Below are 22,793 nucleotides of genomic sequence, written 5' to 3'. Positions count from 1 at the left end.
TATTTTCTCTTTGGAGTAAAGTAGTGCAGTCTGAAGGTACCATTTGCTTTCACTATTTTCAAGTGTGTCTATCAGCCATTGTGACTGTCTATCTCCAGCATCATTTGCAGAAGCCTAGCAACAAGAACAACAAAGTTAAACTATAGAAAGCTCTACTGCAAAAGGAAATTGAAAATGTTAAAATGTGTGTAAATTAAGAATGAGAATTATATCCCTCTCTGGAGAGTGGGAAAAGGACGGGACTAGTTTTCTGGGACCAGTTGAGAATAAGGGTGAGATGGGAGAAATACATCTATAGTGGAACCTCGTTATATGATCATCCAAGTCTTTGTCAAAAATAAGCATGATAAGAGCTGTTTTCTTGAAGATTCATTTTTTACTTTTCTCAAAAAACAACTTCCAATCAAATGTAAAGAAATGAAGCAGTTAGATAACTGAAATATAAATAGATCATAAGCCATTTCACACATTCAAGTATTAACTGTTTATAAATGTCTGCGTTCTTCTGAGAAATAAAAACGAGGGCATCCTTGGATGTATGTGATATGCCAACTCAGATATAAAAGACACATAATGTCAAGATGACAGTTGAAACTTGAAAGCGCTTAAAGAATCCTGCCAGCTATAACAGGCGTGAAAGGCCAATATAATCAGACAAAAGAAACAAATGTTTACCTCATATAATCCTGTATCCACAACTATAATATCTAAGCTTCCATGGGCAAACTTGAATTGTTTAAGGTAGTGATCCACCCCCTGTCCTTCGAGAGATCGAGTAGAGTACCTACAAGTTGAGGATGGCTGAAGGGAAACCGGAAAGACAATTCATTTCAAATGATGAAACCCAGATTTAAAAGTAAAAAAAGTTGGTCCAAGAGACACGAACTGTTCATTCATCGAGGAGCATACCACGGAATCTTCACGGAAGGAAAATGCTGAGTAACCTGCCAAGGAAGGGGGTGTTAGAGGTGTAAGATTATCACTTCGTCAAATTCTCATTGGCGAATAAAAAAAGCTCATTGTCATTGCAGTGATGAGTTCCTTAACAGGACAAATGGGGTGGATGGTTTGTGTTAGGGTGAGGATTCAGGATTCATTTTGTCAGACAAAGTCAGCACGTTGCATGCGGGTTCATGGGAACCCGGTAGCTTTTGCTCAAACCTTATATATGTGTTAAAATATTCACTAGGCGTTTGGCCATAGAAACCAAAAAAAAAAAAAAATCACTTGTTTTGGAATTTTTGAAGTTGGTGTTGTGTTTGGCCATAGTTTTTGAAAATAATATTTGGTTGTTGAAATGTACTTTTTCTAAGAAACATGAAATATGATTTATCCTCCAATTTCTAAAACCTAGCAAAACCACCCAAAGCAATTAATAAACATAACTAGTGCGAGAAATATAGCAACTATACTCGAGATCAGCTTATGGAGTGCTCAAAGTAATGGTTTCTTTTCATCAAAAGGCTGCAACTGGGAGGCTTACTGGTGTACACAGAAAATATAGCATCTCTAAATATGGCTTTGTTGCAAAATTCCCACTCGTGTCTTTTCTTTTAGAGGCTTTTTAGCACATGATGTTGAATGTTGTTGGAGTGGAGAGCAACTGAGCAACATAAGTTGCCTCTGACCAGTGAAAAAAGTTATATGGACTTTTAGGTTAAAATTTGAGAAACATAAAAACTTTTAGGGTAAAAATAGAAAACAAAAAACAAAAGTAATGGTCCAAAACAGAAAATGGAAAAAGTGAAAAACAAGGTTTTGTTTGTTTTTCAAATTCCAAATACAATTTTATTTGGAATTTTTATGGGCAAACACCATAAAGTGGAAAAAAAAATCCGGGAAAAAGTGAATAATTCTCATGGCCAAACTGGCCCTAAATATCTATAATTTTGACTGTGAACCCAGTAATTATCGTATATTAACTTGAAACAGTTGTAGAAAGTAGCAACGTATAAACTTTAAATCTTGGATCCGCCTATGGTTGCCAGCATGTGTTTCACTGGTAACTACTACTGGGATCTTGCTACTTGAAAGAGCACCAAGTTCACAAGCCAAACATTTTTTGCACAAGAAGAGAAGTTAACAAGCCATGTGTCCTAACAGAAGTTCTTGCATGGTTAAACAACTCATGTGAAGCCTGAGCAGTACGATCAGTTCCCGATTTTGAAAAAATGATGAAATTAATAATATGCACACAATGAATTGTGTTTTGTACTATTGGATCTTGAAAAATATGAAAGAAAACCAAGCAATAGTCGCTAAGTTGGTGACAAAAAAACTAAGTTATCTACTTTGAACACAATCCATTAAGTAGCTGCGTGTTAGATCCCAGTCTAGCAATATAACCACTAAATTCTGCACTTTTAAAGTCATTGAAGGGCTTACATTTTGCATAAGCGGATCATCTTCCCCGAGTTCACTTATGTTGATAACGAATCTAGCATTGAACTTCTTTGCTACCTTCTCCACCTTCAATATAAGATTCCAGCAAAAATGAATCAGTCAAAAAACGAATACGATGCAATAGAGATGACTCTCGTCAAAGGCATTTTAACATCACATCAAAGAAAATGAAGGAATGTTTTATTGAAAGTCACTTTTCCACAAAACCAATGACCAGAATGATACAAATAGAATGAACTGTATGTCTACTTTTTCTCCTTTCAACTTATTCTCTTTGGCAAAAACCAGTTGCAAATTTCCAATGCTGATAATATCAAAGAACATCATAATTTCTATTGTTTCAGCGGCTTTGAACAGAAAGGATGGTCCATTTCTTTCTCCAAATGATATATTGAACAACTACTATGTCTCAACCCAAGCAGATTGCGGTCATCCATATAAATCCTCACTGACCATGTCATTCCATTTAAGCTCATCTCATACCACTTTTATACAAAATAAAAGTAAAAATAAAAAGTACTCGAATTTCTCTATATTTTCTTCTGCAATTTAAAACTTGGAAAGACTCCTTAAAAACATGGGACCTAAAGTAAAAGTACTAACGTGCCCAAAACATATTTCCAATTAACTAGTATCGCTATATAGATCTTTTTCTTCCATTTTGTCATATTTTCTCTAAGTCTACATGGATGCAAACTCGTTCCTTTTTAACATCTGCAGTCGCCATAATTTCACACCTACTGACCGGCGCATTGGAGATGGATGCATAACATGGCAAAACCATTTCAAGTGACCTTCTCTCATTTTATCCTCGATGTGTGCTTGCCCCTTCTGCTGAATATGATCATTCTAAATCTTATCCAATCTTGCATGAATACACCTCCAAATTATATACTGAAGCTGATTACTTATCCTCAACTAAGTAATGCAAAAAGAATAGAAACCAAAGCTACTAAATTCTTCTACTACAGACTGAACTAACTGCCAATCTTCACCAAACCAAAATTCAGTTTTAAAAAAAAAAAAAAAATCCCAACAAGGAACATTCAAATAAAAATCACTTATACAAATTAACACCAAAGTTTTTTCTTTTTTTCTTTTCAAGATTGATAGAGAAACTGAGCTGCTTGAGAAGAAATGCAAAAAGAGTAGAACTGGCATTCTTCACCAAACCAAAATTAAGCTAAAAAAACATGTCCCAATTACCAACAAGGAACATTCAAATAAAATTCACTCCTTCACACAAATAACCAAAAAAAAGGACCTTTTTTTCAAGATTGATTGAGAAACTGAGCTGCTTGAGAAGAAATGCAAAAAGAATAGAACTGGCAATCTTCATCAAACCGAAATTCAGCTCAAAAAACCATATCTCAACAAGAAACATTCAAATAAAAATCATTTCTTTGCACAAATAAACGAAAAAACACTTTTTTCCAAGATTGATGGAGAAACTAATCAAAAAGAATAGAAAACAGAGTTGCTAAATTCTTCTACTACAAACTGAACTAACTGACAATCTTCACTTAACCAAAATTCAGCTCAAAAAACATTCCCCAACAAGGAACATTCAAATAAAAATCATTCCTTTACACAAATAACCAAAAAAACAAGAACTTTTTTCAAGATCGGTTTAGAAACTAACCTGTTTGAGAAGGAATGCCAAAAAAAAAAAAAAAACAGAGTTGCTAAATTCTTCTACTATAGACTGAACTAACTGACAATCTTCACCAAACCAAAATTCAGCTCAAAAAAACATGCCCCAATAAGGAACATTCAAATAAAAATCATTCCTTTACACAAATAACCAAATTTTTTTTATTTTTTTTTCAAGATTGATTGAAAAACTAACCAAAAGGAATAGAAAACAAACTGAACTAACTGACAATCTTCACCGAACCATAATTCAGCTCAAAAAAACATGCCCCAACAAGTAACATTCAAATAAAAACCATTCCTTTACACAAATAACCAAAAAACACTTCCTTTCCAAGATTGATGGAGAAACTAACCAAAAAGAATAGAAAGCAAACTGAACTAACGGACAATCTTCACCAAACCAAAATTCAGCTCAAAAAAACATCTCCCAATAAGGAACATTCAAATAAAAACCATTCCTTTACACAAATAACCAAAAAACACTTTTTTTCCAAGATTGATGGAGAAACTAACCAAAAAGAATAGAAAATAAACTGAACTAACTGAAAATCTTCACCAAACCGAAATTCAGCTAAAAAAAAAAATGCCCCAATAAGGAACATTCAAATAAAAACCATTCTTTTACACAAATAACCAAAAAAAAAAAAAATCCAAGATTGATGCAGAAACTAACCAAAAAGAATAGAAAACAAACTAAACTAACTGACAATCTTCACCAAACCATAATTCAGCTCAAAAAAACATGCCCCAACAAGTATCATTCAAATAAAAACCATTCCTTTACACAAATAACCAAAAAACACTTTTTTTTCCAAGATTGATGGAGAAACTAACCAAAAAGAATAGAAAACAAACTGAACTAACTGAAAATCTTCACCTAACCAAAATTCAGCTCAAAAAAACATGCCCCAACAAGTAACATTCAAATAAAAATCATCCCTTTACACAAATAACCACTTTTTCAAGAATGATTGATAAACTAACCTGTTTGAGAAGAATTGTCTGTTCTTCAATAGTCCTAACACCCCCTGTAACACTAATGAAATATAATTCCATAGGTATATTCACATTTCCATTTCTAATAATTGGTTTCTGATTTTGATTTTGACACAAATTGATAACAAGAAAAAGAGATAAACATAATGAAAATTGAGTGATAATTGTACAACCCCATGATTTTTTCTTCATTTTCAATAAACCCCAAGACTTAGTTTTTTTTTTGGAGATCATAAGATTATAAATAAAATTTGTTTTCTTGTAAGGATTTAATAAAATTTTAGTACCATTCAAGATATCTTGTGGAATTTAGTGTTATTAGCTTGTTGCTTGTAAAAGCACGTGATGACCACGTGCCATCTTTAAAGACCAGTCACAAGATGAGAATTTTATCACGTAAACTTTTTTTAAATAACTTTTGGAATCGCGGACTAAATTATTCCGAAACTATTGATTCAGGGTTAATTTATTTCATTTGAGAGGTGAAATGAAATAATCTCAAGTTTGATGGGATAAGATAGGATATTCAGAATTAAATTTGGACTAAATTTATACTTTGTTTGATTAAAATTTAAAAATAATTTATACTTTCGATCAAATAGAGTATAATATTGATTCTAAACTTAATTATGGGATGTGTACCAAACAATAAATTTTTACCGCGGTCTGAAGTTGATATACAATAATAACAAGATTCATAGTTAGGTATTTATAGATATTTAATGAACTTTCTAATATAAGTACTGCCTCCATTCACGTTTACTTGTTCATAATGGACTTTGCGCCTTATTTTTAGAGATAATAAATGAAGTGTATAATTTTACCAGAGTGTTCATATTAATTTGGGGTATCGTCCTAAGTCTTGGGATGATTTGGGAAATAAGTAATTAATGTTAAGGATAAAATATGAAAAATATACTCTCTCTGTTTCCAATTTATGTGAACCTATTTCTTGCTAGATTGTGCTAAAAGAATTACCTCTTTCTATATTTGGGAACGATTTACATTTATGCAACGATTTATAGTCACAAAAAATATGTGCGACCCATCTGACACCACAAGTTAAAATGTTATATTCTTTCTTAAATTTCGTGCCTAATCAAATGAATTTACATAAATCGAAACAAAGGGAGTATGTTTTTTTTTTTTTTTGATATGTTAAAATTGACAAGTAAAAGAAAAAGAATTCTTAGAACAGTGAACAAGTAAAAGCGAACGGATAGAGTAATATGATTTGGATAAAAGTTATTAAATTCATGTGAACCCAGTGCTTCAAAGCTAGATCTGCCTATGTTTTTAAGTTTGTGTCTGGAACTTTTATAGTACTCTTTCTGTTCTACTTTATGTGATACAGTTCGGAGTACGAAAATAATTTTCAGCATGAATTTGAAAATAAAATTAGCGATATTTAGAAAACTATGCAAAACTACTATAAATTACTAAATTACAATAGTTAAGAGCTTACAATATCAGAAAAGTATTTAAAAAAAACATATAGACAAAGGAAAAACTAATTTAACTCTTCAAATAGTACAATGTCACATACAATGAACCAGATAGAGTACACTGTTGAGGTTAAAAGCTTCATTATTTTTTATAATATAATATAATAGTCTTTTGTTTCTCCAAAACAACTTAACTACTTATCTCAAAATAATTTATTCAAAATGTTTCTCGAAAGTTCACTGAGTAAGTTACAAGTCACAATCTAATAGCTGTAGAAGTTGGTATATCATCAGTACATATGCGTCTAACTGATTGGACAAGTTCAAAACAGTACCCTCTATATTTTTACTAGATGTGTGCTCATTATTAGAAAGATTAAAAAAAGGTGAATATAGTATCCTATCATTCGACAAGTTTTTTATTCCACGCAATGTTCAATACTCATATTAGAGCCCGATTAAATTTAAATTTGCAATGAAAAATCTCACATTAGTATACTAAATGAAAACATGTGTATTGGTACTAAGTTAGTACTCATTGTTAGTTAAAAGAAAAAAAAAATGATAGAATAATGTTCTGTAGCATATATTTCGGATCCAGATCTGGATTTGGACAAGTTCAAAATAGGTAGTATAATAAATTGAACAATGTAAAATTGGCAGGAATATAAAAAGCGTTTAACTTTACATACAACATAAAAGTTTTTATAATATTATCATTATGGTAATCCTAATTTATGGAAAAAATGATGTGATAGATTTAGATTACACGTAATAACAAACGAATTATGATAATCCTCATAACAATATGCAGCGAATGCAGTCATTTAATATTTATTTTTTAAAAGACGGATTATGGCGGAATTGATTAGTTTAAATTAAAGTTGGAGTATGTGATTTGCATTTGGAAGGGCAGAGTTATCATACTAATAATGAAATTGAGATAAATAGCGGAGCCACATAGGGTCAAAGGTGATTAGTTAGACATCATTTATCAAAAACTTATACCGTTTATATAAGATTAATATTACTCTATATACATATATATTAAATCTTGATTACCATAGCAAAAAAAAACCCAAAGAAATGATTGCATTACACTTTATACAGACAATGTATATATTTTAAATTCTTTCTGCTAGAGATTAAGATATCTTCAGTATATAAATTCTATATATCATCAAGTTATCTTTACCTGTGTAGCAAGTGTTTTAATTTCAAGATTACATAATTAGTATTTCAAAAAGATTTATCTGTAGATATCTTTTACATGACTTGATAATATAAATAATATTATTTTAATAATGTATATAATTCAAATTCTTTCTGCTGGAGTATTAGAATAACCAGCTTTTCATTTACTAAAATAGAGAAGTCACTAGTATTATTATTTTTTAAAAAGAATAATATTTGACATAATTAACTTGTAAGTAAAAATTATCTGTCTTCTTCACAGGCAACTTTTTTTTTCCAGCTCAGGTGTCCTTTATATTTAATTCGCAAATGGCCTAGACAGAGACTTTAAGTATTTAGTTGTGGATCATAAATACAATTGTCCTTGCAGGTTTTGAGAGTTCTAAATCTGGTTAGGAATTTTTCATCAAAACAGGTATCAAATCATGTCAAAATGAAGAATTATATTAAGTTTGTCCAATCCGCCTAACCAAAAGCCTCACGACAACATAAAATTAGCCTTAAAGAATTAAATCTTAAGTAAGAGCGTAGTTCACTCGCTTACTAATCAAAGATACTAATAAAAGTAAGCCCTTGTTTGGCCATAAATATTATTCACTTTATTCCGAATTTTTTTTCTCACTTTTTTCCGGAATCAGCGTTTGACCATGAGAATTCCGAATACAACTCCAAAATACCAAAAACTCAAAAAACTTATTTTTTTAAAAAAAATTCACTTTTTTACAACTACACATTTCACCAAAACTACAATTTTAAAAACTATGGCCAAACACAACTCCAACTCCAACTCCAAAATTTCAAAAAAAAAAGTGAAATTGATTTTGCTATCTATGGACAAACGGGGCCTAAATATAAGCGCATTCGAAAACTCGAATAGCTTATGTTGGACTTGAACTCACACTGCTCGTCTATTAAATAAGATATGTTTCATTCCGGAAGATAAATTAGACTTTTTTCATAACCTCACCAAAACCAAATCGAGCAAAAGATCTTCCTGACTATGCTTATCCTACCAATATTTACTTACTTATAAGCCAATTGCACTCTTAGTGACTTCACAAGTAAGCAATGGAAAGATTTATATGCAATAATTATGGGTCCAAACGTATTATTTATTGCATTCTTAGTGAATATTTACACATAAATTATACTTGACATTAAAAAAATATCGAATTTAGATGAACCCAATATTGTAAGGCTGCATCCACCTCTGAGATCTCCATGCACTGACAACATAAGTACTTCATTTATATGATTGTCATTAATATAGCAAAAATAGATAAAGTTAAACTATCTTCAATAACATAATTGTTTTTGAGATATTATTGATGTATTTGAAATATTATCGTTATATGCACCTCTGAGATCTCCATGCACTGACAACATAAGTACTTTATTTATATGATTGTCATTAATATAGCAAAAATAGATAAAATTAAACTATCTTCAATAACATAATTGTTTTTGAGATATTATTGATGTATTTGTTATAAAATAAAACTATGAAGTAGATACACAGAAGAAATATGTAGAGAGAATATGTAGAGAGATATCAGATTATCTTACTTCTGTTCTTTCAACATTGCATCTGTGCATCCTATTTATAGAGAAACAGGACATGAGATATTTTGGGATATTTTGGGATATTTTGGATATCCACTATTTGGAATATTTTTGACACTCCCCCTTGGATATCCATTAATAGATGATGTGTCTCGTTAAAACCTTATTAGGAAAAACCCTGTGGGAAAAAGTCCTAATGAAGGAAAAAGAGTGCGCATATCTAATAATACGCTTTGAGAGTTGCCTCATTAAAAACCTTACCAAGAAAACCCAATGGGACAAAACTTGGTTAAGGGAAAAAGAGTACAACACGTATTTCACTCCCCCTGACGAAGACCAAGATTCAGATGTCGGAGTCTTCGCATTCCAATCTTGAATATCATCTTCTCAAGAGTTGAAGTTGGCAAAGATTTAGTGAACAAATCTGCAGGATTGTCACTTGAACGGATTTGTTGCACATCAATATCACCATTCTTCTGGAGATCATGTGTGAAAAATAACTTTGGTGAAATGTGCTTTGTTCTATCTCCTTTTATGAAACCTCCTTTTAATTGAGCTATGCATGCAGTATTATCTTCATATAATACTGTTGGTATTTTTGTATCACACTTCAAGCCACATCTTTCTCTGATGAAATGTATCACTGATCTCAACCACACACATTCTCTACTTGCTTCATGAATAGCGATTATCTCAGCATGATTTGAAGAAGTAGCAACAATTGACTGCTTGGTCGATCGCCATGATATAGCAGTACCTCCGCATGTAAACAGATAGCCCGTTTGAGATCGAGCTTTATGTGGATCAGATAAATAACCTGCATCTGCATAACCAACAAGATCTGTACTACCTTTGTTAGTATAAAACAGACCCATATCGCTAGTTCCCTTCAGATATCGCAATATATGCTTAATCTCGTTCCAATGCCTCCGTGTAGGAGAAGAGCTATATCTTGCTAGCCAATTAACATAAAATTCTATGTCAGGTCTTGTAGCATTAGCAAGATACATAAGTGCACCTATTGCACTAAGATATAGTACTTCAGGACCAAGTAGCTTTTCGTTTTCTTCCTGAGGTCGGAACGGATCTTTGCTCACTTCAAGTGAGCGAACAACCATAGGAGTACTTAAAGGATGCGCATTGTCCATGTAAAACCGATTTAAAACTTTCTCAGTATAGGCAGATTGATGTATAAAGATCCCTTTTGCGAAATGTTCAATTTGCAGACCAAGACAGAGTTTTGTCTTTCCGAGATCTTTCATCTCAAATTCTTTCTTCAAATATTCAATCGCCTTTTGGAGCTCTTCTGGAGTTCCAATGAGGTTTATGTCATCAACATAAACAGCAAGTATAATGAACCCTGATTTTGTTTTCTTAATAAAAACACATGGACAAATGACATCATTTATATATCCTTCATTTATCAAGTACTCACTTAGGCGATTATACCACATACGCCCTGATTGTTTTAAACCATATAATGATCTTTGTAATCTGATTGAATACATTTCCCGAGACTTTAAACCAAATGCTTCAGGCATTTTATATCCTTCAGGAATTTTCATATAAATTTCATCAAGTAAGCCACATAGGCCGTGACAACATCCATCAGTATAAATAATGTGACATCTTCTGTTGTTTGGACTGCTGGCCCAATAAACATTACGTTTACCAAGATGGATCATTTTACTTGGTAATTATTCTACGTCAACATGCTTTAAGAGACGTAGAAATCAAATCCTCACAACCTTATACAATATTGCGCGCTATATTGTATATTGTCGACAAGATATCATGTTGTATCGTTTCGCAATTCGACATAACTTACTGAGATCTCATCACTTCATTATTTTCAGGTACCTGAACCTCCTATAAGGTTTATGAAGTGTTATGTCGTAGCTCTTCAAGAGCACATTGCCACCTTATTATGATCATTTGCTCCTCCCTTTTTCAAGGATTATTATATTTGGAACCGATTGGTCTACCATGCTTCATGCACGCTGTAGACTTTGTCCTTCAGGGACATTAAGAGCATTTTGCAGATGAAATATGAAATAGTTGGGTCAGCAAATGCTTCCAGCATTTGACTTGAATTATCTGAGGATCATACTGATGATAATTCACAACATATTTCTTAGCTGCTTATTCTCTCCCCCTTATTTTAGTGACATATGTCCCCATTTTCTTTGGGAAAATCCATCTATGTGCATCATGGTATATCCATTAATCATGTACCGCACATCAAATGCTAAAAGATGGAAATATCTAGTTCCTGACCCTGAACCAAATATGAGGGGAGAATTTATCAAAATTTATTAATCTGAAGCATACAAGTGCTGTTGTATGCAATATATCATATCTCGGACCAACATCTGAAACTCTGTTCTCATAAGCAATGGTTTAGCTGTATTATGGAGGCATCTAATGCCAAACCAACTTAGATATAAACCAGCATTATCAAGATGATTGTCTTGATTACATATTCTGAAAATTGTGCTTCCAACTCAATTATTTTGAGCAAGCAACTTTGTAAATGTCAAACTGCCAGTTGACAATAAACATACATGTGACTGTCTTAAATAGATGCATCTATTTAAGACATCACATTGGAGGTGAAGGGGCCCACATTCACCTTTTATATTTTTCAGAATTTTGGGGATTCAGTCCCAACATTAGCTGGTGTAATCAACTTATCATGAGAACAAGCAACACAAACAAATTCTTGAAGAATCTTCTAGTTCTTCAATGTGTTTTTTAATACTCAATTAGCACATCAGATTTAAATCAGGACGATCAAAATGGTCTTGTCAACTGATAAAATTATTTGTACCCGTAAACTTCAAGTTTACTATGACGAGTGCCATTTCTTTTAATAAACTTCTGGTTTACTATTGCATGAAATTTTATGTCAAAACTTCTGGTTTATTGTGACATGCGATCTCATCATGCTCGGGTAACGCTTTACACACGTGTCCCTACCCGTAATAAGTTGGAGATATTCAATCTCCCAATCATCTGTAGTCTCAATATGATGATCATTTTTCTCGCTAGTAAACTTCAGGTTTACTAGAATTTATTTTCCGATCGAAATAATTATGATCTGAGATGAATGGTACTATCATATATAAGCTCTTCGAGAGACATCAATTTATTCACCATAATTATATATTATTTCGACACTGCTAGTATCATGATACTTGTAAATAAATAATTAGCTCTTCTGGAGCCTTTGATCATTAATTTCTATTATCAAATATTTCTTAAATACTGCTGGTACCATTAAAGCAAATTTCGACACTACTGGTGTCACGAAATAAACATTGAATTCTAAATTTCAATATTTCAAACATCTCCTTCAGGGAGATTCATCGTTAACTGAGTATTTTGTATCTAAGCTCAAACACATAATAATCAAATCCTTCATAAAGAAATACATTAATTGTTATTTCCTTCAAGGAAATCAATAACAACTAATCATAATGTATTAATGTGGTTATAGGAGAAAGCATTCTACTCTTCTTCCTTTTGCCTTAGAAATATGTTTCGACGTACGACAGGTACATGTAGCAATGTCTGAATTTCATACCACCAGAATATAACATCTACATTCCTTGTATTTTATCCCTCCAGGAGATAAGTTGTGGTATTTGTTCATTCACTTCGGGGAATGAAACATGATTATTTAAATGTGCTTGAAATACAACGCTCATCAATAACTCGTTATTTTGCTCAAAACACAAGAAGACATTGCTTCAGAGTATTTCTCAGATATTTTGGTAATCCTTTCTGCTTCAGGAGTAAAGTTTCACAGTTTTACTGCTTCGGGAGTAAAGTTTCAAGTTTACCACTTCGGGAATAAAGTTTCAAGTTTTACCACTTCGGGAATAAAACATATAATATTCATAATATTTCTTCTCAATTATTCTACCTCTTCTGGAGATGGATCATGATATTTTCACAATCAAATGCACGTTTATATTTATAGGTTTTACTACATATTATCACATTCACTTCAGGGAATGAATCTATATTTATAGCTTATATCAAAAGTTCTCATTCTTCAAAAATTGAACACAATCATCTGAACGTGCAGGCCTTAAGCATATCAAATTGTGATAGCTTAGAATTTCTTTTAAGATATTGCTACTTCAGGAGCAAATTGAGGCATACATATGATGTAGAGAAATTTTTCTCTAACACATTCAGTTGTAATCACAACAAACTTACGAAAATATTACCACTTTCGGATTATAGACATAAATAAATTTGGTCATAATGAGACTTAAGAAAAAAAAATATTATCACTGGCATTGGACTTCGTAACACAACAATAGCAATATATTGGATGCCCTTTTTCACTGTCAATTTTCCAAAACTGGAATACTAAGTAAAAGAACTTCAGCAGTAGCCATGGCAATAAGAAACGTACTTGCTAAGACAAATATAAAGAAATGATTTCACTTACCTTAGCCAATCACGAAACCATACCAAGTTCATATATACTTTGCCAACATTTATAAAAGAAACAGTAAGGCCAAAGGTATACCAATCCTTCAACCCACCGTATAAAAGGTAACTTTTCCATAATTTAACGGTTGATGTTACTTATCATGGTCCGTGGATGCCGATTTATAGCTAATGGTTTTTCATTTGCTGAGTTTCAGCTTTCAAAGCTAGATACGATCATCCACAATACTTTAATAACCAATAAATTAATACGGCAAATCATACCTTTGGACCGACTAATTAGTGGACGGGACGTATTCGGCGTCCAATTCCTCAATTGATTAGAGTCTCGTGCTGATAACGTGTTATAAAATAAAACTATGAAGTAGATACACAGAAGAAATATGTAGAGAGAATATGTAGAGAGATATCAGATTATCTTACTTCTGTTCTTTCAACATTGCATCTGTGCATCCTATTTATAGAGAAACAGAACATGAGATATTTTGAGATATTTTGGGATATTTTGGGATATTTTGGATATCCACTATTTGGGATATTTTTGACAGTATTTGAAATATTATCGTTACATATAACTTAAATTATAAAGCAAAAACAAGTTACATTTGGCAATGTGCAATAAATTAGATGCTTCGAAAGAGAATAATTGTACTACTAACATTGAGGACCCCCAAGCACATGGGTCCTCGTGGATATTCAAGAAACACGACATGATTCACATCCAATATAAAAATAATAAACCCACGTCACACAAAATCAAACTGAAAAGCAGCTCTAATTTAAAAGTCGTATTTTATCCCTGTTACTTTTACATTATTTAAAGAGAAAAAAATCAACTTGAAAGTTAGAAAGTCCATAAAGACGCTCTCGCCGTCTCAAAATATCAGTCGCCTTTTTTATTTATAGGTTTCTTGAAAAAACATTTATAATAATAACATTTTAACTATTTTAACCTCTTAATATATTTCATGTAATCTCTCTTCAATATATATCTACTCTATTAATGGTGAGAACCTCTTAAATGTTACTAATTAGTATAAGGGCAAATGAAAAAAAGTTACTTAATTTTATCTTGATTAAATAAAACGATAAATATTTTAAGACAAAATAGTTTTAGTAAGGGCGATAAATATTTTGAGAAAGGAGTATTCTCTTTTACAAAAAATATTTCCTCCACAGATTTTTTGTTTCTTCATCCCAATTACTCAAGGCCTTCCAGTATTTTATGAACAGGAATTCAAGGATATCTTTTTCTTATTGTTTATAGGTCAGAGGGATTTTTGGACCACCAATCAAAATTGAAGGTATTTTTGTCTCATTTCTAATAATTTAGGTGTATTTTTGAACCAAAAATCAAATAGTATAAAATATCTTTCTTCTATTTTCAATAATTTAGAGAGACTTTTTTAAAAGGGAAAATTGATGGCACAGTTGAATAGATCGGTAATAATTGGAGAGGAACTTTTTGTATGATTGAGAATCTTTTCCCATTCTAAACACTTTTGTTTAAAAAAAACTCTATAGTTGAAATTTATTGACATGATTAACTCAGACATGTGTAGGTGTTTTTACAAAAAAAAAAATTGCATATTAAAGACCTCTGTTTAAAAATGGAGAATTTTAATCATTCCGCTATACTTCTTGATGATCACTAGATCTGAAACTCAAATGCTTGCATGTTATTATGAAAAGATCCTGAATTACTCTTAGAGTTTGCGAAATAATTTACTTTTGCTTTAAAGTTAGGGTCAATCGTATACTCTCGTCGTTGCCAAATTGACACACATTTTTCCTTATATTTCAACTCAACTAACAGAATAATTAAAAAATGATAAGAGATCAAAATCTAATCCGTGCTTTGAGATTTTTTTTTTAATCCTATGTTTAAAGTTAGCTTAATATATATAAGTAACATAAAACAATTGGTGAATCAAGCAAATATTGGGCCTTTTTCATTTTTTTTAATGGTTTCGTTAGTTGAGTTGAAAAATTAGGGCAAATGTATACGACTTTTATAAAATCAAATACATGATTCACCCCAAATTTAAACGAAAAGCTAAAGTAGACCATTTCACAAATTATGTGTAAAGGCAAGTTTGGACATTTTCCCTAGTTTATATAGTTAGTCACAAATCTTACTCGTTTAAATATAGATTAAGTTGGTCGCTACCATGTTCTTGTTTTATAATTGCATCAAGAATTTAATCTAGACTGGTTTTGGTCTTTATCACGTTCTTGTTTTATAATTGCATCAAGATTTATGAAGAAGTTTGGCATAGTTGACCTCCATTAATTTCTTTTTTGCTTTCGGTGAGAATTGTGTGCGTAAGGGTGGGGGTGGGTTGGGTGTATTATAAAAGTTAAAAAGATAGAATTAGCTATTAAGGGTGTGATCAGATAGATGAGATCTCTTCACCGTTAATTATAGGTCTCGACTCTCCAACTCAAGCTTTTAGAATAGAAAACACTTTGATAGGACACATGTTTTTCCTTTAAATGGGTTGACACTGTAAAAAAAAAAAAAAAAAAAAAGTTCCTTAACAACGACTACTTTAACTTAGTAGCTTAACTATTTCTACTTGCGTGGCTTTTAAAGATGGTGAGATCCAAATTCCAAAAAATGCAAACCACCAGCAACCATAAAGTTACACTCTTGATGTGTTCGGGTCAAAGATAAGTTATGCAGAAATTAATAAAACAAGAATCGTGATATGACATTAGTAATACAAAAAGTATAATTTGAGTTTCTGATTGACTACGCATTTTATTTCATATATTACAAATTATTATACAGTGTATAATTCAAAATATATGCTTTTCTCTTTGTAAAAATAGATTAAAAGTTCGTTTACCATATAGAACTTGTTTTGTAATTTAATATCTTTAATCGATGACTAGTTTATTTAGATCAATCTCAAGAACAGTGCTCCGAAAATGGAAAGCAGGTTGTCGGCAAACGTGACGAGAGAGTGAGATTCAAAGGAGAAATAAGTAGCACAAAAGGCAAAATGAGCATCATTCACCCAATAATAAAGTGATGACATCTTTCTTGTTGGGGCTCCACACACTAGGAAAAGGCTGATAAGATGGGAAACTGACTTCTAGTTACAAAGCCTTCTACAAGGTATCCAGAGGACTATCACAATCTTTCGCTTTACTCTGTGCTTCCGTATTTATCTGTCCACTATATTAAAAATATATGTTCACTTTTACTTGTCATGTTTGAAAAATTAAGAGATAGTTACCATTTTATAATTATTTTACCTTTAGATTTAAGTACTACTATTATTTTCAATTTATTTCCCAATGAGTGAGATGACTTAGAATTATTAGGAGTGATATAGTAAAACTATCATCTTATTTATTGCTAAGGGATGTGTTAAGGCAAAGGAGTACATTCAAACATGGACAAGTAAACATGAACGGACGGGAGTACATTCAAACATGGACAAGGAAACATGAACGGACGGGAGTACATTCAAACATGGACAAGGAAACATGAATGGACGGGAGTACATTCTATCCTACATTAGATAATACGTAAAAATTATGTGTAATGAGATATTATTTATGAAAAAGAGAAGTAGCAACCGAACATAGTGCTGAATTTTATGTTGAAATTATCTTATTACTACAGCAACCAAACAATAATGTGTCCAAAAGTTGTTACCAAATCCCAGTCAGTTGCTCAGTTTGCTGCCGAAACAAAGATGAACACCCACACATCTCATGTTAATCTTCTGCACAACCTTATCTTATACCTCCTGTAATGTCCAAAGTTGTTACAAAAGCCAAATCAGTACTGAATCTGTTGATAAGGTAAAGATGAACACCCAACCATCTTCTGTTAATTCTCTGCTCCAAACTAGCATACAAACAATTAAGCTATTTCACATGTTGTATATGAGAGCACTACATCTGATAAACTTATGGAAGGTGCTATCTAAACATCTTTTTGATAACCCAACAAGTTCCCGGGTGCCAGCCGGCGCACGGTTCAAAACTCGATGAATAATGGACTCACCCCTCTGACCTTTGAGGCTTAAATACCAAGCTTTTGTCTGTGACAAGTTCAAACTCCTGAAGTATGTCTTATACAAACATCCCGTGTTGCGGCTCTTACCATTAGACCAAAGCTTGAGGGCATGTGCAAATTGAAGTGTAAAATGAGGTGGAACTAACAAATTAAAGATACTGAAGCTAATACTAAACATTTAAATATATAAATCCTAGAGAAATTCTTGCAACCATCAAGAATGAAACAAAAGTGCAAACTTTGATGCCGCTACAAGAAAATTTGGCACATACACACCCTTTTGAATTTATTGCACAGTTTTCTTTAAATTTGGACTCTATCTTCTTTAAAGAATCAGTCGAGGCCACCTCGATCGAGCATGTCTACCAATGTCATCCTTCTTGGGAACCGTGGTGGCAGCCTTAGAAACATGGCATCCTCAATCTCGATCGGCAGATGGGTGGCAACAATGACGATACCACCTTTTTTCCTATGCTCAGCGATAATATACTCGAGCAATTTCACACCTTCGTCATCCAATGCTACTGAAGGTTCATCGAGCAGCCAAATAGGCCGATCAATCGCCAACAATCTGGCCAGCTGTACCCTTTTCCTCTGACCCATAGAGAGCATTCGTGCTTTATCGTTTACTAATCTTCCAAGCCCCATAAGCTCCAAAGCTGGCAGAGACCTACCTTCCTTGCCTTCAAGAACTTCGAACCATTGAACATTGTCAAGGACTGTGAACTTCTCTTTGATAGCATCCTTAAGGGAGAGCCAATTGAGTTGAAGTTTGTACTGTTGAAAAACACCTGAATCAGTTATGTCATGACCATTCCAGAGTATCTCACCAGCTGATGGTTTCGAGAAACCTGCTAACATTCGCAAGAATGTGGATTTACCAGAGCCATTAGTGCCTGTTAGTACAAGTGCACCACCATCATGGAGGGAAACATTTACATGCCGCAAAATTTGTTGAGCATTTCTCATGCAAGACACATTGTTAAGCAGAAGTCGAGGAAGTGGAGGTCTACGCAAAGGCATCTTCAAGTGAATGCAAGGACCAAGATGAGTACGGGATATAAACTTCCTTGATTGAGCAACCACAGAGGGTAAAAAGAAATAAAAGGCTGCTGATGCTCCTTCGAATCTTGCGGGAACTAAGAAGAAATTGCAAGAAAAATTCTGCAATTCTGAAAATTAAAGCAAAAGTAGAAAAATTCATCAGTTTCAGTGACTCTAAAAATGTATCCAGTCAAGTTCACAACAGAAAGAGATAATGCTGAATCAAAGCATTATGGGCACTTCGTTACACATACGAATAAAAACTAACATAGTGTATAAACTCCACCAATTAATAGAATCCCCATTGAAAGGATACCATTTGGAACTTCGAATCAGGCATGAAAGCAGCAGAATCACTTAAATTGACGTGTTTTAGCACAAGATGCGAAGAAACAATACAGAAAAAAAAAATGACAGAGGAAAGAATTAAGGATCTTTCTCATTTATTTGCTAACACTATCGAAAGCTACCAAGTCACTGGATTTACAAATGATAGATTAGTTTCCCTCATATAATACTTCTTGTCATAGAAGCACATTTAAAGAAACCGAGAAAGCTTTGCTCCACATCCTCCTCACAGCTCCCCCATCCCCCTTTACCCCGAACAACCAAGAATATATAAAAAAATATTTCACTAGCAAAGGGAATCCACATTGTTCAAAATTTCTAGTTATCCACTTCAATTAGAATGTCCATCAAGTATTGCTATATTTTCTTACACATAGCTAGTGTATATCACCAAAAACAAGGTAAAGAATGGAAGGCCTCTAATCATAAATTTCTCATCAGATTACAAGCGAAGAGGTGAGGTCAGAGGTGTCCTCAGTCCTACAGATCCCTTGCAAAGTAAAACGACGTTAACCAACTTGAAGCTATAAGTTGAATGGAACAACACTTCTTATAAGTGTTAGAATTTGAAAGATTCCCAGAGAAACGAGAAAAGAAACATAGAGAAAGAGAAAGGGAGAAACTGAGCATTTATACTGTCCTCTTCTACTGCGACTAAGATAAAAAATTCTTGGCATCTAAAGTCAAAGGTTAACATCTGAAACTCTAAGAACTTTAGGAGAATATAGAGACTCTTTTAGTAGAATTAGTGATTTCTTCTTCACTTGAGACTAACATATAACTCTTTTGTCATCTAAAGTAAAATAAATTCTTAGACTGACAGATTGTACATCAAAAAAGACATGAATCAATTAGTAGTTTAGAGAGTCTTGTTTTGGTGTTCCATAATTAACACTGAAGCAAACATTGTCCAAATGCTCCTTTAAAATAGTAATTCTCTTAGTAATTAAAGCAAATTTCCAGAAACATCCAGTTAACATGCCATCAAAGTGAATGCCATTTGAAGAAAAATGAAAATCAGCTGCATTTTATGGCACATCAGACTTGTTTGTGCGAGTCACCTACATACAAGACCTCGGATTACTTTAACTTGAATTCCATTCCCTTTTTGGAGGCAAAAAGTGTATAGCAACATTAATTCATGAATAATAAGACATTGGTAAGCCTTATCTGCTGCATTAGATACAAATGGGTGACCGAATGCAGCAACTTTCTACCATTACATGAAGACTAATTTATTTCCTTGGAATATCACTACTTCCCTAAATTCAATCGAACTTCCAAACTGACTTAGAGTGATCCATACTTCTTAAATTATGACAAATTTAGAGATAACCGAGTAGACTCAAGCATGTACGATTTGAAGAAACCCACTTAAAATAGAGATCCATAATGGTGCAATCTCAAATTATAATGAATTCAAACACCTACCTCAAATGAAAAGAGAGTAAACAGAAAAGCCATGAACCCGGATAGGCGAATGCACAGAGAGTAAATTAAAGGATGATTGCTACCTTTGTGAAATCCATGAACTAAGCATTCGCTTAGAAGTTAGATCGACTAAAGTGAAATAAAGAATTCAGATTTTCCCTAAAATTCCAAATGAAGCATAATTCGCAGAAAAACCTACACCATCACTCAACTGAAGAAAGAAAGCACACGAAATAAATAAGTAACAATAACTTTCTACAGAGAAAGATGGAGTAAGATGAAATTTCATCTAAATCAGCAATATCAGGGAAGCATACTTGAGCTGGAGCTCATACAAAGTTGATAAAGCGATCAAGAATATCTGACTAATAGTGCCTGGAAGTATCTTTTCATGCATATTTGTTCTGCTGGCTTAAGCTTATCCCCGTAACTAGCATAGACCATCTTTTGGATTTTGTCAGTTCCTTAGTAATAGCCTAGTTTTTTACCTTTAGAACTAACTTATCAGCTTTTTATAATCTCAACTCTGTACTCATATCCTTGTAACTTTTGCATCTTCTTGAAGCCAGTATGAAACTACTACTACTACTAACAACAACCACAACACACCCAGCGTAATCCCACAAAGTGGGGTCTAGGGAGGTAGAGTGTACGCAAACCTTACCCCTACCTTGGAGGTAGAGAGGTTGTTTCCAATAGACCCTCGGCTCAAGGAAAAACAGTTCAAAGCAGTTCGGAAAAAGAGTTAACGGAAGTAAAGAAGCCACGACAAAATACTTTAGAAAGCATGACAAAGCTTCTGAGCATAATACGATAATCGAAGTATAAGAAACAACAGATAGTAACAGAAATCAAAGGACAAGAAACTACAGGAGTAATGCTACAACTACTAGTATAGAGGGATAAGCGAGACACCGCTTTACTACCTACAAACCTTCTACTCTAATACGTGTCCTCCACAACCTCCTATCTAAGGTCATGTCCTCGGCAAGCTGAATGAAAACTAAAACTTACTTCATCAAAAAAAAAAAAAATCATATAAATCAACAATTGGCATACTAACCTTGAATTAACATACGAACTTGAACTGAGTGGAATTTACACAAAGGATTCAAATGGTAGACCTCAACTAATTTGAAATTCAGACATGCTCGATTGAATGATTCAATTCTCCTAATCACTTCTTAGGTTCACAAGTTAATCTATTACCGTAGCAGATAAGAAACTAAAAGCAACAAACCTAAGATATTTAGGCATGCAACAACAACAACATAGTCGTCTGGCGAGGGTAGAGTGTACCCAGACCTTACCCCTGTCCCTCATAGAGATAGATATGCCGTTTTCGAAAGACCCCACAGCTCGAGTAAAGCAGTACAAAGCAGTTCGAAAAGAAAAAGGGAATATGGAAATGAAAAAGCAGTAGCAACAACAGAAACATGTGAAATGGAAAGCAGTACATAGCATTCATCCATAAAAGGGAACAGTAACAACCTCTGAAATAATGCGATAAACGAAGTACAAGAATCACAATAGGTAGCTCATCAGGTTACTGCTTTAGTCCAAACCTTATATTTGTATTAATAATCTATTGAACCTATACGCCTTACTGTTAATTAAGAACCTAATAACTTTAAAAAACTAAAAATATCAAACCCATAAACGTCAAATTTTGGCTCCGCAACTAAACAAACCCTCCAATTTAGGCATGAATATCATTCAGACAACTCCAATACTTACAAAGTCTCAGCTAGGCATTTCATCAAACATGTTGTGACCCTTAACGAAACCTTCCCAAACAAAACACAAAAAAAAGATAGTAATTAAGGTAAATGAACTGCAACAAGTTGAATCACCACCGTCCAACGTTCACTGTCCACCGTCCGATGAGCAACACTTGGTAGTGAAAATACTCTTTGTCTTATTTGGAGGAAAATATTTATCCATTATTCCAAATGGTCCGTTTATATATTATTATATACTTTTATATATATAAGATTGTTATATTGTCTACGGCAAGTGTATCTTTAGTAGAAAAATTAAAGTTGACTATGCGGATGTAAATTAAAATATGACTATGCAGATGTGATATTTTTTATGTTAGAATTGTATATCATTGAAATTATCCCTTAACTTTTGCCCTTCAAATGGGTTGGTCTTTAATTTTTTTCCCTCTAAAATTGAACTTATGTCTAGGGGGCATAAGTTATGCA

The 22,793-nt window shown here is 33.0% G+C and overlaps 2 protein-coding genes across 4 annotated transcripts; both read right to left on the bottom strand.

The window, feature by feature from the left end:
- Positions 1-3: 3 nt before the first annotated feature.
- On the bottom strand, positions 4-5,367 carry LOC132625625 (uncharacterized; the record flags this gene model as incomplete). Its single annotated transcript, XM_060340253.1, has 5 exons — positions 5,044-5,367; positions 2,386-2,469; positions 910-944; positions 676-784; positions 4-114 (listed from the first exon to the last, which is right to left on the bottom strand). Coding segments are annotated over exons 1-5 (585 nt in total), but the record flags the coding sequence as incomplete, so codon positions are not given.
- A 12,524-nt stretch (positions 5,368-17,891) lies between these two features.
- Positions 17,892-22,584, bottom strand: LOC132625624 (ABC transporter I family member 1-like). Of its 3 annotated transcripts, none has more exons than XM_060340250.1 (2): positions 22,321-22,584; positions 17,892-18,932 (listed from the first exon to the last, which is right to left on the bottom strand). In XM_060340250.1, the coding sequence occupies exon 2, from the start codon at positions 18,781-18,783 to the stop codon at positions 18,094-18,096; it is 690 nt and encodes a 229-aa protein (XP_060196233.1). In that variant the 5' UTR covers positions 18,784-18,932; positions 22,321-22,584; the 3' UTR covers positions 17,892-18,093. The 3 variants fall into 3 exon arrangements, with proteins under 3 accessions (XP_060196233.1, XP_060196235.1, XP_060196234.1); XM_060340252.1 differs by having other exon boundaries at positions 22,437-22,554; XM_060340251.1 differs by having other exon boundaries at positions 22,440-22,540.
- Between the last annotated feature and the right edge of the window lie 209 nt (positions 22,585-22,793).

This window comes from Lycium barbarum, unplaced genomic scaffold (assembly GCF_019175385.1).
Source record: "Lycium barbarum isolate Lr01 unplaced genomic scaffold, ASM1917538v2 unchr_scaffold_115, whole genome shotgun sequence".
NCBI lineage: Eukaryota > Viridiplantae > Streptophyta > Magnoliopsida > Solanales > Solanaceae > Lycium > Lycium barbarum.
The sequence above is the reverse complement of the archived record's forward strand: the minus strand, read 5'-3'. Positions and strand labels throughout refer to the sequence as shown.